At 47.8% G+C, this 16,442-nt stretch overlaps 1 protein-coding gene across 3 annotated transcripts in view; it reads right to left on the bottom strand.

The window, feature by feature from the left end:
* The window catches only part of GRIK3 (glutamate ionotropic receptor kainate type subunit 3), a 126,660-nt gene that overhangs the window by 36,907 nt on the left and 73,311 nt on the right, over positions 1-16,442 (bottom strand). For all 3 annotated transcript variants that reach the window (XM_030039501.1, XM_030039500.2, XM_030039498.2), the window contains exons 5-8: positions 14,381-14,434; positions 9,527-9,700; positions 6,804-6,947; positions 3,370-3,477 (exon numbers count right to left, since the gene is read on the bottom strand). In XM_030039501.1, coding sequence (XP_029895361.1) covers positions 3,370-3,477; positions 6,804-6,947; positions 9,527-9,700; positions 14,381-14,434 — 480 coding nt within the window. The remainder of the gene's footprint in view (positions 1-3,369; positions 3,478-6,803; positions 6,948-9,526; positions 9,701-14,380; positions 14,435-16,442) is intronic.

The following is a 16,442-nucleotide window of genomic DNA, read 5'->3' as shown; positions in this document are numbered from 1 at the left end:
ACCAGCTCTGCAAATCCCTGGTAGGGACCATTCCTATCCTCTGTGTTGTGGTAAACTAGACAGAGATTTCTAACACATCCCCTTGGAAAGGGCCTGGTCATCCCTTCAGGAAAGTCCACTGCAAGGGGAGATCTTGGTCCTGGCAGCAAACCTGGAGGAGGGAATGGCAGCAGGCTTGCAGGCTTGCATGGGCACAGGCACGTGCAGCTATGTTCCTCATCAATTTGAGGTGCTCTGTTTTTCTCAAGCTGTCAATTTTAATAAATTATTAGACTTTGAAAAAGTCTATTGATCCAGAAATAGCAAAACATGTCTCTCTTTAAGAGAAGTCATCTGGGCAAATCTAAGCATGTTACCCTGATCTCCGCAGTGCAGGGGAGGCTTTAGAACAAACCTGGAAGGCAGGACTGGCTAAAGGACTGTGATAGTGAGATAAAATGTCAGGAAAGGTGGAGGCATCCAGGATTGCTGCCAGCAAACAGAGCAGGGTGGCTATATAGCCAGCCTGACAGTGAGAAAAAACAAAAGCCCACAAGGAAATAGGAACAGAACAATCCATCTGTAGGGTGAAACTGTGAGATGGGACTCAGAAAGAAACCAAAGGCAGACAGCTCAAACCCACTGGGGAGCCAGGAAATTCCAATATTTTATTTATTGCTATTTTTAAGATTCTTCAAACTCTTCAGCAGTCTAAGGGGAGAACTTGGTTTTACTGCATCCCCAAAAAGACACTTTGTAATGAGCAATGCTGCCTGGCAAAAAAATATCACAAATTCTAGAAGAGTTTCCATGAACTTTGTGAAAGGCTCTAAATATTTCAGGTAAAACCTAAGCAATCCCCCATATCTCCCTTCAATCACACAACAGCTGCAATGTCAAAAGATTATTATTGTGCATGGGAAAAGAGAAGCAAGTCTAAGAGGCCCCTGCTAGCAGCACTGCAGACTCAGTTAACTATGCCTTGCTAAGTTTTCTTTAAGAAAATTAAATACATGGCACTTAAGACTGAATTAATCAGTTTAAAATATTTAAAAAGGAGAGAGAAAGGAAAAAAATGCATTAAGAGAACTGTGCAAGTCAGATAGTCAAACTACATGTAATTAGTAATACATGTAATTTAGTTAATACTCCTGTAATCCCTGGAACATCGAGGAGGTATAAGGATCAGGAGTTCAATCTTAAAGCTCAACAAACATAAGCTATTATACATAATGCACAATCCGTATGGGATTTGTTTGTAGTTTGGTGTTTTGTTATTTCAGATTAACTATTGACAGAACCCTAGCTTCAGCAGAGATTTGACATCAATACTTTAAAACCCCTCTAGAGCTGACAAGAAGCTTTCAAAAAAATAATAGTGGGAACTGTGAAATCTCTGAATTGTTGGAGACAAAAGTTGAATGGCTGTACAGAGTATGCATCAAGGTTTGGCGGCTTCCTATGGGCTTTATGTGACACACAATAGCAATAAATACAGCTGGTGCCAGCTATTCTCCAGTACACCTGAGGAGTATTAGTTTGACAGATAGATATTGCGGTTGTACTTAAACATTTAGATTCACATCGTATCCAAATACTCGCACGTTTTTCTATTATTCTACCAACACAGCTCTCCGGTGGTCTGTCGGTGCCACTGTACTCCAAAAAGACATGTTGTTTTTTTTGGTTTAGACTATAAACAAAATATTTTGTAAAAAAGAAGTCAAGCTACAAAGATCATCTCCTGCTCAGTTCTTGTGAGAAGGTGGCATCTTCCCCTGCTCCTCTCCCGCCTCCTTCCTGCACAGGCTTGGCTGGTTGCAGCTGAGACTGAAGGTCATTGGGTTTATTTGAAATGTTTTCTTTATTCTGTATGTGACACCAAAAAATACCCACTAGGAGAGTGCTGTGGTGACCTTGAGGTTTTTTACATGAAGCAAAGAACTACTGCTGTGGTGTGAAAGTGTGGCAACAATTTATTTCAAAGCGAAGGAAAAACAAACTGTAAAAAAGAGGAGTGGGGAAGTCAAGCTGTTTGGTCCCAGGGAGCTTCACTGCACAGGATCCGTCCCCTCCAAACAGGAGGGTTGATCAAACTGCTGCCCTCCAGCCTCCGGGGGCTGCCTACCTGCACTGTGTGATTAATTCCCTGGAAAAGTCATCTGTGCATGTTGGGCCGCTTGCTGCATGGTTAATTGAAAACTCCCTCTCTCTGCTCCCGGCTGGCATTTCCCGCGGTAGCATAACCTGTCTCCATGCCCAAAGGTTACAGGACTCAGCACTCCTCCCTAGCTGCCAGTAGGCACCTTGTGGGTGTCAAAAAGCAGACTCTGCTCTAGAAAGGGATTTGCTGCCCATTCGCCAACTTTCTTCTGTAAATCTGCAAGACACCTTTAGCACAACGGGGACTCAGAATTACTCACAAAAGGGGTCAGGCTCCAGGAGCCCTTGCATGCTGTTATCTGGAGCCTGATTAGAGCACAGCCCCTGGGCATTGCTCGCTGGTATCAGCTGTCCCCAGTGCAGTACTTTCTTCCTTTCAGGCCACTTGCTGCTCTCTTTTGTCTTAAATGAACTGATCTCACCTTGAAAGGGACGTTCTAGGGGTGTTTAATGCTTTGCATGTTGCCTTTTTTTTTTTGAAAAGTAATTGTAGAAAAGGAAATGAAATCCCCATGAACACCTGAGAAACAGATTTGCACATCAGTATCATATTTCTGTGCCCAGAGGAGAGTTGCACTAATTAGGAGGATCTGAGGCTGCAGCCTTTGTGCTGTGTTGCCTCTGGGTGGCTGGGCAAGCATGGCCACCGAATGAGATCCCTCTAGCCAGCCAGGCAAAAATGCACTTTGCTTTTTTTCCTCATTGTCCCTTAGATAACACATAGAAGAAATAAACAAAAGTACACACTGCATTCTCCTGCAAAATCTAGGCTGTAATAAGCTGGTGCCATTTCCAAGCCTTAGGCAATTTTCATTGTGGGAAATCACACCAAGATGATGCTTTCAAGAGCTGTTGCCTCCTCAGGGAAAAATCAACATTTTGTAAGCAAGCCCAGCAAGATGGGGTGGGACAGCCTTTATTCCTTCCACCTTTAGCCTGGGCAGGGAGAGGTTAATGGCTGCTCAGAAAGTTTCTTCTGCTTCTACTATCTCAGGAAAGTGCCACAAGCACTTCTGCAGCTAGTAACTGTAATCCCACACATGTCGCTTCGGGGCTAGTGAGTCATGGTTGAGGCATGGAAAAGGATCTGAGAAATCCCACAAAGTAAATATCCTTTTATATAAAAAACAGAAAACCTGGAAACAATACAACCACCAAGCATTTCCTCTATTGCCTGAGTATCAGACTTAGACTAAGCCATATGCAGATAAGACAAACCCTGCCTACCTTTTCGAGACCATCTTCTTTGAGGCTGATGATATCCAGATCAAAATCTGTCCGTAAACCGCTAGTTTTATTAAAGACAATTCGTCCTGTTAATCCTTCCCACTGGGCCTGTGGAAGGGAGAAAAAGTAGCAGGGCTGTTACTTGGTATCATAAATAATCTTTTGCCCTCCACTGTATGTTCTTTTAATTAGTCCTTATACAGGTTCTTTCTCCCCAAAGAGCATGATTAATTAATAATCACGTCCGTTCAGACTACAGACGGAGCTAGAGATTTTCTTAACTCTCTTGCAGTCCTTGCTACAAATTTTGTTCGCACCTTTTGTGTTCGCCAGCTGTTGCAGGACATGATGACTCAGTAGAAAACTGCTTGCATTTATCATGGTATCCTTGTGTGCTGCATTTATCCTTGTAGTACTGATAAATGCTGGGCTGCAGGGAGCCTGGGTTTGGGACAACTCCAGTCAAGTTCATAAATAATCCTTTTCTGCATGAACCTGCTGATGCTTCCAAGGTATGTGGAAGCTAAAATGTCCTGAACACTTCCCTCCCTTCCTTTCAGATGGAAAGTGGAGCAGAAGAGGCCAAGAGCTTGTCCATGCTAGCAGGTTCTGTTGTTTTGAAACAGGCACGGGAATCTGGTGGGCGCATGCTGCATCGGTACCCCTGGTTCAGTTTTTGGCAGTATAAGCAGGGGGCAGGTGCCCAAAGGAGCTGGGGAAACTCCGTTGCTGGAGATTTTCATCGCTTGACTGGACGAGGTCCTGCACAGCCTGGTCTGACTTGGGAGCTAGTCCTGCTGTGAGCAGGAGCTTGGGGTAAAAATATCTAGATTCAGTTCAGTCAATATTATTCTATGATTCCGTTTCTTTTCCACTGTACACTTTGCAGCACCACCAGAATTAATCTCTTCTGATTTAGGAGGTGAGAGACCCCCAAATACCAGATGCTAGCTGTGCTAGCAGAGCAGGTGCTAAGGGACAGCATGGTATATGATGCCTGCTTTGCCCAGGGACAGTGCTAGGATGTACTATAAGCATCTGTCCTACGGAGGATGCTCCCGTAAGAGTGCCAGGCTGCTGACATGGTTTACTGCTTTACAATCGCATCTCAGCAGTGGAGAGCTGGGACTCGGGCTCTTTCCTCTGAGCAGTTCAGTGTGCGTTCCTTGCTGATGAATGTGTTTCCTTTATGGGTGGGAGAGCTTGAAATATCCCAGTGTGATGAAGGTGGCATAATGTATTCTCAGGGGGGAATGACTGGCATATTTCCCAGTAAATATGCTCCTCCGGCTCTTCCTCATTAATTCCCGAGGAATAATGACAGCCTCCTCCCAGCCTCGCCACCCTTGAGTTTTGGGGAAGGCTGCGCTCAGTTTGCTCATTTTGGCGTGCAGGTGGTTTGCCTGTGGGACGTGCAGCCTGCGGAGCCCCCCGGGAGCCAGGGAAAACACGGAGTGTTTAACATACCCAACCGGAGCAAACACAGCTGTGTGCTGAGCCATGCAGCTCCTGCAGGGCTGGAGCGAGAGCACCGATGGGCTGCACGGCTCTGGGGACCGGGCTGGGGGTACACGGCATCGCCACAGCCCCCAGTGGGCTCTGATCCCGCTCGGGTCGGCCCTGTCTCTGCAAGCAAACTCCGAGCACCCGCTGTCCTGGCCTCCAGGCCAGCAGCGGCTGCACAGGAGCGTGTCCTCTTGCCTCCTGCCCCCACGCGTGGCCCTGTCCCCCCACTTCCCGGGGAGACCTGACGGCCCCGTCCCGGCCCCTTTGCACCTCAGCAAATGGGACCAAGCAGGGCTTCGCCCCGGGAGTGACAGCTCTGCAGCGACCCGGTACGGTGAGGGCCACGGCCTGTGCATGCACGAAGAGCGAGCGGTGCCGGTATCTGTGGGGAGCCCAGGGCCGGGGGAGCGGGTGTCTGCAGCGAGGCAACCCTCTGCGCGCTGCTTTGTCTTTACAGGAGTTTAGAGAGAGCAATTACAGTGTGTTCTGATTGCAATGGGGAGGAAGCTTATCCCTGCAACGAGCTGACGCGGTGCCAGAAAGGGAAACAACAAGCAGGCACTGGAGTGTGAGGCTCAGGGTAATTTGCAAAAGGAGCCAACCAAACAAATTATTTACACTCTCTTTTGGCAGCCAGCTGGAGAAGGTTTCTGCAGAAGGGAACAAAACACGAAAAAGGAGAGAGAGAGGCAGAGAGAGGAGAGGGACCATCTTCAGTGCCTATTAAGAAAAAAGTTCATTCTCTCTCTGCAATGGGAATCATTCTTCCTTTTTCCTCCCCTACATCTGTGCGCTCGTGCAGCTCAGGCAGCACCTGGGGTAGGCACGCTCTCGCTGCACTTATGTGTTCAGGGTCCGCTGGGGTCTGTAGGTGATTTGCAGCACAAATCATAGTAACGGTTAACAATGTACTTCTACTCTTCTGTTTAAAAACTTCAGGGGATTTTATACTCAGCTTTTTAAATGTGGCCCAATCACGTATCTGATATGCAGCCAGTTTCAGAACTTCCCATGTGAAGAGCCACAGGTGTAGAAGTTTAAAAAGGCCTTAGAGTAAATAAGGGGGTTTTATCACAAAGATGTATCTGGTAGGGTTTGCAGTACCTCCTGGCAGCTCTGCTTTCATTTTTTTCTTGTGTGAGGGCTCCTTTTTGCAGACAGAGCAAAACCCAGGGTGTGAGTGCAGGGGTGCATGCACGGGGGCTCTTTTGTGAGGGCCGACCACCTCTCACTGCAGCTTCCCTGTGCTGCGCTCCCTTGGTGAGCTCACTGCTCATGAACACCCGTGCTTTGAGTCTGCTTGCGTGCTTAAGCCAGATGCAAACAAACAATTACGTGGGCTGAACAGAAAGAAATCATAATGACTGAAAACAGAGAATGAAGCTTCCTCCTCGCTCCCCGGGCTCCCTACTTGCTAAATCCACCGCTCTGCCAAAGCCGTTCATCAGCACGCAGGCAGAGATGCACAGCGCTGCCAGCTTTGCCACTGGGATTTAGCAGCACTGAATGCCCTTTGTGGACCCCAAGCAAATGTTCCTGTAAAAGGCAAATGGCTATTGCTCTGCTAAGAAACAGCCTCGGACAGAGAGTGGTCCAGCTGCTCTTGACGCAAGAAGAGGCCAGGGCAAGTCTCAGTGACAGCATGGGAGATTTCAGCTTGTTTTGGATGTTTTGGCGTGGCTGCACGGATGTTATTTTGAAGGCAAAGACAGGATTTTTCCTTTCTGGCTGCACTCAGCAGCCTGGTGTATATCTGTGCTTCCATCCAGTTGTACCTGTGCCCAGGCGGGGGGATTTTTTATAACCCTATACCTGCCAAGCCTCCCTGCCACGTGCCTCTGTACCTGCGTGCTGAGTAGCTGCACTGCTCCTGCCGGGGAAGTTTTGCGTTAGTGGGAAGCAATTATGGTTGCAAATCATGCTTTTACCTCTTTTATAAAATTCATGAAGCGGCCACCAAACCTCCAGGCTTTATGCCGATGGCACTGCAGGGAGTTCACGGTCATCTGAGGGGCGCGCTGGTAGCAGACGGAGACCACGTGCACCGCATCGTACAACAGGGCAGCGTCTGTCTAAAGTAAAGGGGAACAGCATTTGTGTTGATAGCGGTTCCAGAGCAAGGAAGCATTCAGACAGCAAAGCAGTGGGGAATCCGTAAAGTGTCGCAGGAGAAGCTGCAAGAACCCCCTCTGCGTTAACCCCTGCCCAACACCTGGCGGACCTGAGGGTTCCTCTGTCCTGGTCCACTGCCGACCATCCCACCTCCTGGGTGTGCAACCCTGCAAACAGCACTCCGAGGGCAGGGCTGGGCTCTCAAGATATTCACTGGGATCTCAAGACATTGCCATAAATGCGTATGCTTTAACACAAGACTTGTATAAACCTCTAAGCTGACCTGTCATGCAAAGCACGTCCTCAGAACATGTAGCTCTGCACATGACAAAGCCTCATCAGCATGTTTTTCTGTTACATGGCTCTTTAGACTACAAGATATAGTTCTGTCTTAAAATCAGAGATTGTGAAAATGTCATTTGTCTGTGTGTATCTGTTCTGGTTATTTCTAGTGCATTTACTACTGTATTGTCACACAAGGAAGCTAGCAATTTCTAAAGGTAGACGATAGTAACAGAATTTTCTTCTTTAGTCTGTTTTGTCTGAGTGTAAGAAAACCCCATATGAGAACATATTATCCACACTATTTTATACATGGGGAAATAAGAAACAGAGAAGTTAAATAGCTTGTCCGTGGGCATGGAATTTTCCAAAATGACCCAAACTGTCACCAAAATCAGGACCTCACAGATTTATAACATCTTCCCACGTTTCAGTGATTTGAACTAGGGAGAACTTTTTTTTTCTTCCATATAATGTGATGGTTTTAGATTCAATTTGAGATGCCCCATCTCACCTCCAAACACTGATCAAGAGAATTGGATTTATTTTTCACTCTGATGTGGTAAGTCCTCCTAGTGAAAATACATTATTTGCTGGCTTCACAAAGGTACAAAACAGATGTGAGCGTAGCAGCAGTGTAATAAAACACAATAAAACAAAATAATACAGCAAATAACTGGGCAAATATCTAACAGGACATGGCCATGGAGAAAATCCTTAACATTGGCAGCCGTCCCCGTGACCTTCCCTTCCCACAGCACCCGAGCATGAAGAGCAGGCACCCGACCTGCATCCCACGGGCTTGTATGTGCAGCAGCAGGGACAGGTTTTCTAAGTTTGGGGCTAGAGGAGAGTGAGTACAAGAATATGTCCAAGCAATTTCATGGTGAATTACATACTATAATGCCCAGCTGAGATCAGGGCCCCACTGGGACAGACACCAGACAAACACAAATAAAAGGCAGGATCCCCTCTGAAGAAGCAAACAGACAGGGAATGGGAGAGGAGCCAGCGGCAGCGGGGGGAACCCAGCATGGTTGCAGGCAATATGACGCTGCAGTTGTGGGCAATGCTGCATAAACGTAAAAGGCTAAAGGAGAATGGTGGGGCTCTCCTCTAAGAAAAAAAAAGAACAGGAGGGATACAAGGAGCCATTTCAAGGTGAAAGTCTGGGAGGCTTTGCCACTTGTGGGGTTGGTTCTGGCAGGTCTAAAGGGAGAGGGAAGGAGAGAGCCAGTCAGCAATTACGGGGGTCAGAGACAGCCTCGCAGGGAAGACAGATGGGCGAGCAGGTGCTGTACCTTCCGAGCAGTAACTCAGCGGAGCAGAGCTGCCATCAGACCCTAAAAGGAGTCATCAAAGCTGCAGCAAAGCCCATCTCCGAGTATAGCTTTGGCTCTTTCTCCCCGCATCAATCTCAGCGAATTGCCTGGCCCAGTCCAGCCGTGTGCTGTGCTCCAGCCCCTGGGAGCTGGGCGTTCGGCTGCTCTTGGGGACTCTGTGGGGAGATGATGGCAGCTGGAGCCCTGCAAGCCCCTGTGGGAGAGGCCCCGGCTACCTGGCTCGTCCGGTGGGACGGGAGCGTTTCTGCTCCCCATTGCTGCTCCCAGGGCTGGGCGGAGGGACTTGCGAGCCGATCGTCCTGCCCTGAGCTGAAACAGGACTTGTGGAGAGCAACCCAAGAGAGAGGATGCCCTTTCCTGGGTGCTCCGGGGTTTGCGGCGCACACAGCCCATCCCTTTCCAGGTCAGCAAGCACGCGTTGCATCTGGACGTCAGGCAAGCACGGAGAAATCCTGCTGTGCCTGAACAAGGGGTACAATACCCAGCTGATTGCAGCTCCCTCTCTTCTTGTTCCCAGCATGAAATAGCCAGGGCACTTCCCCACCGTGCTCAGCCCTTTCTGGAACTGAAAGCTTTGAATTTTGCCAGTCCTGGGGGCAGCTTTTTACTGGCAAGAAGGGAGGGGAGGAGCAGAGTCTCTCAAAATTGGCAAATCTGTTGGCAGCTGGGCCTGCAAAAGGAGAGTGTTAACACAGCGGTGGGCTGCAGGGGATTCACCAGCCAAACTCACTGCATTTGAGGGACAGTTATTAAAGAATGCAAGTAACTACCTTGGGGAAGATACCTTGGATGAGTTGTTACTAGTACAAGCACCAATAAAAATAACATTTAGGCCTTAATGACTGTTCCTGACTTCCCTGCCACTCTGGTCTGCTACCCAGACTTCACCCGTGCTTTGTTTAAACTTCTCATACCATCATCACGCCATCGAGCAGTCCCAGCTCTGCCTTGGGCGTGGACTGCAGCCGCTCCATGGACCACTTCTCAATGATGGAGGACACGTGCGGGTTCTCCACGTTGAGGATCCGGAAACCGGTCAGGTTCACTCCAGAGTAGCGGTATGGTTCTAGGTCTAATGCATAAAGATCCTTAAAAGAGAGAAACCAGTTTAAACATTTTGTTTAGCTTTGTTTTGTTTGTCTTTTCTGCATTGATTCATGTCTGTGTTTGAAGTGAGAAGGCAGAGCCCACAGAAGGCGGGAGGTGGGATGATGCCCTCATGAATTTGGTGGATTGTACTGTCTGTTGCCATCAGTGTCTGCTTGCAGAGACTTGTAGGTGTTAGTGGTATTCGGGTGTCATATGTGCAGGTTCACCCACGCGCAGCAGAGGGAAACTCCTGCCAAAGAACTCACTCTGTATAAAAGAGGCAAGTGAATTGTGGGGAGAAAACCAGAATCACTATCTGTAACTGTGAAAAAAGAGGCTTGCGACCAAGGGGGAGGGGACAAGGCAGAGTTCCTGTATCCAAAGCTCCCTGGGGCCTTTCCATGGAGGATTTGCTGTGAGTGCTGAAGCCCACAGGGTGCTGCAGATGACAGAGTAACTCTGAATGCAGAACGCCAATTTGCAGACGGCTATCAAAGAGGAACTAAGACGCATTTCTTGACATTACGACCAGCCTACACAGTCTGCAAATGAATGAGAGTGCCCTTTATATGAATTAAAAAAACCACAGCCAGGCAGTCCTCAGCTCTGCTGGCAGCCAGCCCACAAGCATCACTTGGCAGGCAGTGAGCGAGGGGCATTTGGAGGCCTCTGCCAGTGCACTTCTTTAATGCATCTCTTGGCTCCGCTGCACATCTAAATATTAAGTTCCATTCAGGGATTAACTTCAATGCTCAGTAACTAGTCTGAGTAGTTTGGGGCTAGGCAGCATGGCAAGAGTGTACCACAGCTGATCTGCTCAGCAAAAACCCGGGGCAGCTGACCTGAGGGGGATCGTGACTGAATGTAGAGGAGAATGGCAGTCGGGAGGGGGCTTTGTTAATGGGAATCATTTGTTGCATGGGACATATTTAATCAGAGTTTATCCTGAACAATTTCTGCAAGTGTTCAATGATAGTAAAAATGCGGGGAGGTGGAAAGGCAACAGCACTGTCTTCTGTGATAGAGGGTGGAGGGTGAATATGGGAACGATGTTCATTGCTCTCACAAGGGATTATAAAAAAGAGTTTAAATACAGCATGAGATTACGTGGCTGTTGCTGTTTTGTATAATGTAGCTATACTGGTAGGACACAGCCACGCTGTGGGTTCACTCAGATGTGGCGTGCATTGGGGAGCTGGAAAAGCACTGGCCCTAAAACACACTGCCCTAAGCAAAGCATAACAAAATCAGCACTTGCCAGCAACTGAGACTTCATTCTCAGTGGGAGAGCAAGGAATTCTTACAGCTGTTTTGCTTTAATAAGCTTTGGGGGTTTGATCTTTTCCTTAAGCACTGGCCTCTGACTTTGCACCCCCAAGGCATACTGCTGATGGATGCCATGTTTTAATCTGCAGGTGCAGCCAGGGACCGAGTCATTAATCACACCCACAACAGAGTTCAGGGTCTTTGTTGTTTGTTTGGTTTTTTTTTCCTGAAAAATCGCAAGTACCAACCTCCATGTTTTGTTAAAGGGCATTGTGAAAACTAGGCCATAATGTTGACTTTCAAATGACTTACTAAGGGCAAATACAGTTGTTTAACCTCAGACAGATGCTTATATCATCTGGATATGAGGGTGTACAGTGGTCTTGTGCCTGACCCACTGGAATAGATTTACTTTTTCAAGGTTCATAACTTTTTGTCAGACACTTTGGTTTGTATTCTGGAAATTGCTGTGGGGAAATAACTTTTGGTTGCAAAAGCAGATCATTTCCCCCTCAGAATGTGACCGTATGTGACAAATCTGATCCACTGAGCTCCAGACCTCATGGTCTCCATCGCGCAGCTGTCAGGCCGCCAGCCCTGGCCACCCTTCAGATCCTACTGATATTTTGGGTGCCCTCCCCATCCTGCTGCTCTCCGTTGGCCCTTCATCTCACCAAGTTCCTATAGAAGCCAACCTCCCATCAGATCCTTTCTTGGTTCCAGGTTAAATCTCAGCTGCAACCTGATTTATCGTTTCCTGGAATTAGAGGATAATTAAGAATACAAGCTGAGTGTCAGAACGTGGAGAGGTGTCGGGGGGGAATTGCCATAAGAGTTTCTTCTGGATTTTCTGCTCCTGCACAGCCACAAATTGAAACATCTGGGTCTGTTTTCCACCTCATCTACATTCCCTTTCACTCATTATTTTCTGTACTGCAGATTAATTCTCCCCTCCGTCCTACTACCTTTAAGGAAATTTTATTCTCATTGTTTCTGTGTGGCTCTTCCCCTTTCTTACCCACGCTCTCCCACCTCCCCTGTTAATATCCCCAGCTTTGGTTCATCAGTCGTAGGCGGCAATGCTGAGGTCTAATCCTCACCACATCTAGCATCCACAGTAGGAAGCTGCAAAGGCAGGTGTCCAGGAAGGGCATCCTCCGTCTGCTATTGTGCAAAACAGCTCATGGATAGCGTGCCTGCAACGGATCACTGAGGATCCCTGTCTGGGCACGGATTTGCTTGGGCAGCTGTCACTGGGAGGAGTGGCCATGGCCGTAATGGGAGGCATGCATGTACAGTGCTGTTTGAATAATAAACTGCCATGTACTCAGTCATGAGTACATTTGTGTCATGTCGTGAGCCTCAGGTACACGAGTTTAACAAGAGTACCTGATTATCAACACCAGTGGAAAACTGGACTAGTTTGGTTTAGTGCCTAATTGGGAGAAGGCAGGTTGGGTGTGTAATTTTTGTTTATGTCGACTCAAAGGATGGGAAGAGATTGCTGCTTCTGCCTGTCTGTAACTGCTGTAAGCAGCAGAATCATAGAATCATTTAGGTTGGAAAAGACCTTTAAGATCATCGAGTCCAACCGTTAACCTAGCACTGCCAAGTCCACCACTAAACCATGTCCCTAAGCACCACATCTACACGTCTTTTAAATACCTCCAGGGATGGTGACTCAACCACTTCCCTGGGCAGCCTGTTCCAATACTTGACAACCCTTTCGGTGAAGAAATTTTTCCTGCTATCCAATCTAAACCTCCCCTGGCGCAACTTGAGGCCGTTTCCTCTCATCCTATCACTTGATGCTTGGGAAAAGAGACTGACCCCCCGCCTCAGTACAACCTCCTTTCAGGTAGTTGTAGAGAATAATAAGGTCTCCCCTGAGCCTCCTTTTCTCTGGGCTAAACAACCCCAGAAGTGACAGCAGGCAGTGAGGAAGCTTCTATGTTTGCAAGGACTCATTTTTACAAGCTGCTGAGAAATTCCTAGAAGTGTTGAGTTTAAGGGGGTTGTCACTGCTTTGGGACTTCGCAGGATGTAAATGCTGTGCATGCATTAGACAAAGGCTCAGAAGAGTTCCTCCTCCTCTGGTAGAAAAGGCTGATGGGGCTCTTCATGCAGAAGTCAGTGAACTGTAGTCTTGCTGCCTAGCAAAATGTTGAAGCATTTCATGCCAAGTGTTGATACACTGTACTCAGTATTGACTAGGGACCTTTTAGAAACATTCAGTATAACATAATAGACTAATTCATTAGCACCCCATGGGTCTAGTACTGTAGAAGCTGAAGCACATGCATTGCAAGCTAGGAAAACATTGCCTTAAGGAATGACAGATTAAAATATCTTTCCCATGATATAACTGTTATTTCAGGAAAGTGGCATTAATTGTGATTGCTTATCTATTAATTTATTATAATTCTTCTTCTCCCACCTCCAGGCTGTACCTACACATGAAATGTACTCTAGGCTCAGCTGGGGCTGATTAATAGGAGGTTATCTGGGAAATGCTTAAAGCTGCCTGGAATAGATAATGGCAGCAGGGGTAATTAAAATGTCTTTTGCATTTGAAAAATAAATTTTGCAGTTTTTAAGGGTTAGTTTAGTCTGTTTCTTTCCTAAAGGAAAAAAGATAAATAGGATTTTCAAAATCACACAAAATTCAACAGTATACTAGACAATAGCATCCTAAATGGAAACAAAAGTGGCATGCCAAAAAACCCAAACCAAAATGCCTCCTGGAGTCAGAGAAGAACTGGCCCGTGTTTAATGAGAGTGGAGTTAATTTCAAGCTGAGTTCTTCTCATGCAAAATAAACCTGCAGTACTGAACTATTGACCATAGCAGGGCTGCTCCTGGCTCTTAAGGGAGACCTAGATGAACACACAGAAACACATACCCAGTTCTGGCTGAAACTTGGTCCCATCAAATCCTGTCTGTGGGACTACAGCCTCGCAAATTCACACATATGCTCATCTTTCAGTGCGTGGGTAGCTGCACTGAAATCAAAATGACTGGGAGGGGCAATAAAACCAGAACCTACATCTGTGCAAAGCCGGAACAGCTCCAGAGGAGTGAGCCAGTCCAAAAGCAGTGAAAGAAAAGACTGACGTCTCTCAGAATGAGCACCTGGGCAATGCTGCGATTGCTGCAGAGATGTTACAACCAAATCATTGTGGTCTGATTCTAACCTGAAGCTCAGTCTAGCCCCGCTCTCACCTTCTGTTAGGGTACCAGACCTCCCTTTCCCTTGCTTTTCCCACCCCACTGCTTTGGTATCCTGCAGCCATGCAATGCACGCCCAGGCCAGGACACCCAGCCCGCTCTCCTGCCGCTTAGACTACCTCCTCACTTTCCATTCCATCTCAGCAGTGAGTGTAAAAGGTGTTTGCACAGATTAGATACTTTACCAGAGTAGTGAAGATGAAGTGGTAGTATTCTGTCATCATTCCCATTGCCATGGCCTTGAGGAGAGTAGGGAAAGGAGGTTAGTAAGAGTGGATACAAGAATATAACAACAGTCATGCAACATAAACCTCTAAAGAGCTGATCTGGTAAACGTGGCAGGAGGCAGACCCAGAAACACAGAAGCTGGCTTCTGGATCAATCCCGTTGTCCTGGGTTCAGCTGGGATAGAGTTAATTTTTGCAGGAACCTGGGAGGTGGGGGGGCATAGCCGGGGCAGCTGACCTGAACTAGCCAAGGAGCTATTCCATACCATGTGACATCATGCCCAGTATATAAATGGGGAGTGGGCCGGGGGGAGGGTTCTGCTGCTCTCGACTTTCGGTGGGGGAAGTGACGGAGTGTCGGGTCCCGGGTGGTGAGCAGTTGCACTGTGCATCACTCTTTTCTGTATACTCTTTCATTAGTACCGTCGTTGTTGTTGTAACTTTTTTTTGCACTGTCCCAGTAAACTGCCCTTATCCCAACCCTCGAGGTTCCAGGTTTTTTTTCTTTTCTCTCCTCCGTCTCCCCCCTATCCCACCGGAGGGGGCGGGAGGAGTGAGCGAGCGGCTGCGTGGTCCTTTGTTACCGGCTGGGCTGAAACCACGACACCCATGAAGCAGTTAAGCATGTGCTTAGCCAGCAAGAGGCATGTGCTTAAGTGAGCTGAACTGTGGTCCTTGAACCTTTCTGAAATGGTGACAAAGCCTCAGTGTCCAGCTCCTGCAGAGGCCGGTGGCATTTCTGGGTGTTGCTGTGCAACAGAAGGCCAGGACACCGACTGCGGCACACTGCTGTGCTCATGGGTCACGCATGGTGCAAAATCTTCCAGGGATGCAGGCTTGCTTCTGTCGGCACAGCTGGGAGACAGGAGGTTGCCTTTCCTTCTCAGATACCAAACAACGAGCAACCTTACATAAACCTGTGCAGAATGACCACAAAGCAGCCTATTCTTATGGTTACAAGTCCACGTACTGGCTAAGACGCCAAGGAAAAGGCTTTTTATTCCTTATACATGTATTTCTGGTGCTCTGCATCCCCTCCCCTTCAGTGTCGGTTTGTATAATGTGTACCTGGAGCTCTTGTCTGCGAGTCCCTCCTTCCTGCATGCAATAGCTAGATTCTAACATAGTGCCGGGTTTAGAAACGAGTCAGTGAAAGTAGAGGCACAGGGATGGGGAGCAGGGACATCTCCCGTCTCTCAGCCCTTGGAGATTGTGGTCCGGACCCAAGGGCTCTTGGCGAGCCCAGGCTCTAGGTGTGCCAGCCCCGACACAAAGGATGGTTCATGCAGATTGCTGGGATTTGCATAACTGAGCAGTGGAGAGAACATGCTGTTCTGTGAGGTTTGTCAGAAAATGGCTGTGGGCTGAAGGGACCTTGCCTGGATGACCTTGTCCAGGCCCTACACAACACGAGGGGAATGCATTTCTGTCTACGAGAAGAGTCACCCTGAAGTTGGTGGGTGGCTAAAGGAAAGAGATACCTGTGGTTTTGACTGTGATGCTGACTCTGTGAGCGTGTTTTCTGGAGAAAACACATGCAAGAGCACTTTAAAATCTCCACGGATGGGAAAGCGACTTCAAGTCCCTCCAGGAAACATTTGCTTCCCTTGGTTTTTGCTAAAATTACTAGGGCAGAATTTCCTTTGAGGAAGGAAGTGACAGTTTGAAAAGAAGTGAGATGTCAAAGAACAAGGGAAAGGGAAAGGATCTAGATTACAAGCCTAAATATTGTAATCCTGGAGTGTGACTTTACCCCGCGTTTCCTGGCCTGGAAATACCTTGTAGAAAGCCTGGCAGCCGTCTCTGTGCAGCAGTGCACCGTCCCGTCCCCCTCCTCCCTGCCTGGTCAGTGGATCTGCAGGGCTGTGTCATAGCTCTCTCCTGACCTGCACACCCGGGTGCAAGGAGCTGGAGCAGAGAACGATGCCTCAGTATGTGAAGCATCAGTTAGATGATGTGAAACCAGTCGAGAGTGAATCATGAGATTCCTGTTCAGATTCTACAGCTGGATCATTTCAAT

Source organism: Aquila chrysaetos, chromosome 16, assembly GCF_900496995.4.
Source record: "Aquila chrysaetos chrysaetos chromosome 16, bAquChr1.4, whole genome shotgun sequence".
Lineage (NCBI taxonomy): Eukaryota > Metazoa > Chordata > Aves > Accipitriformes > Accipitridae > Aquila > Aquila chrysaetos.
This window is presented reverse-complemented; position numbering and strand designations above follow the sequence as displayed.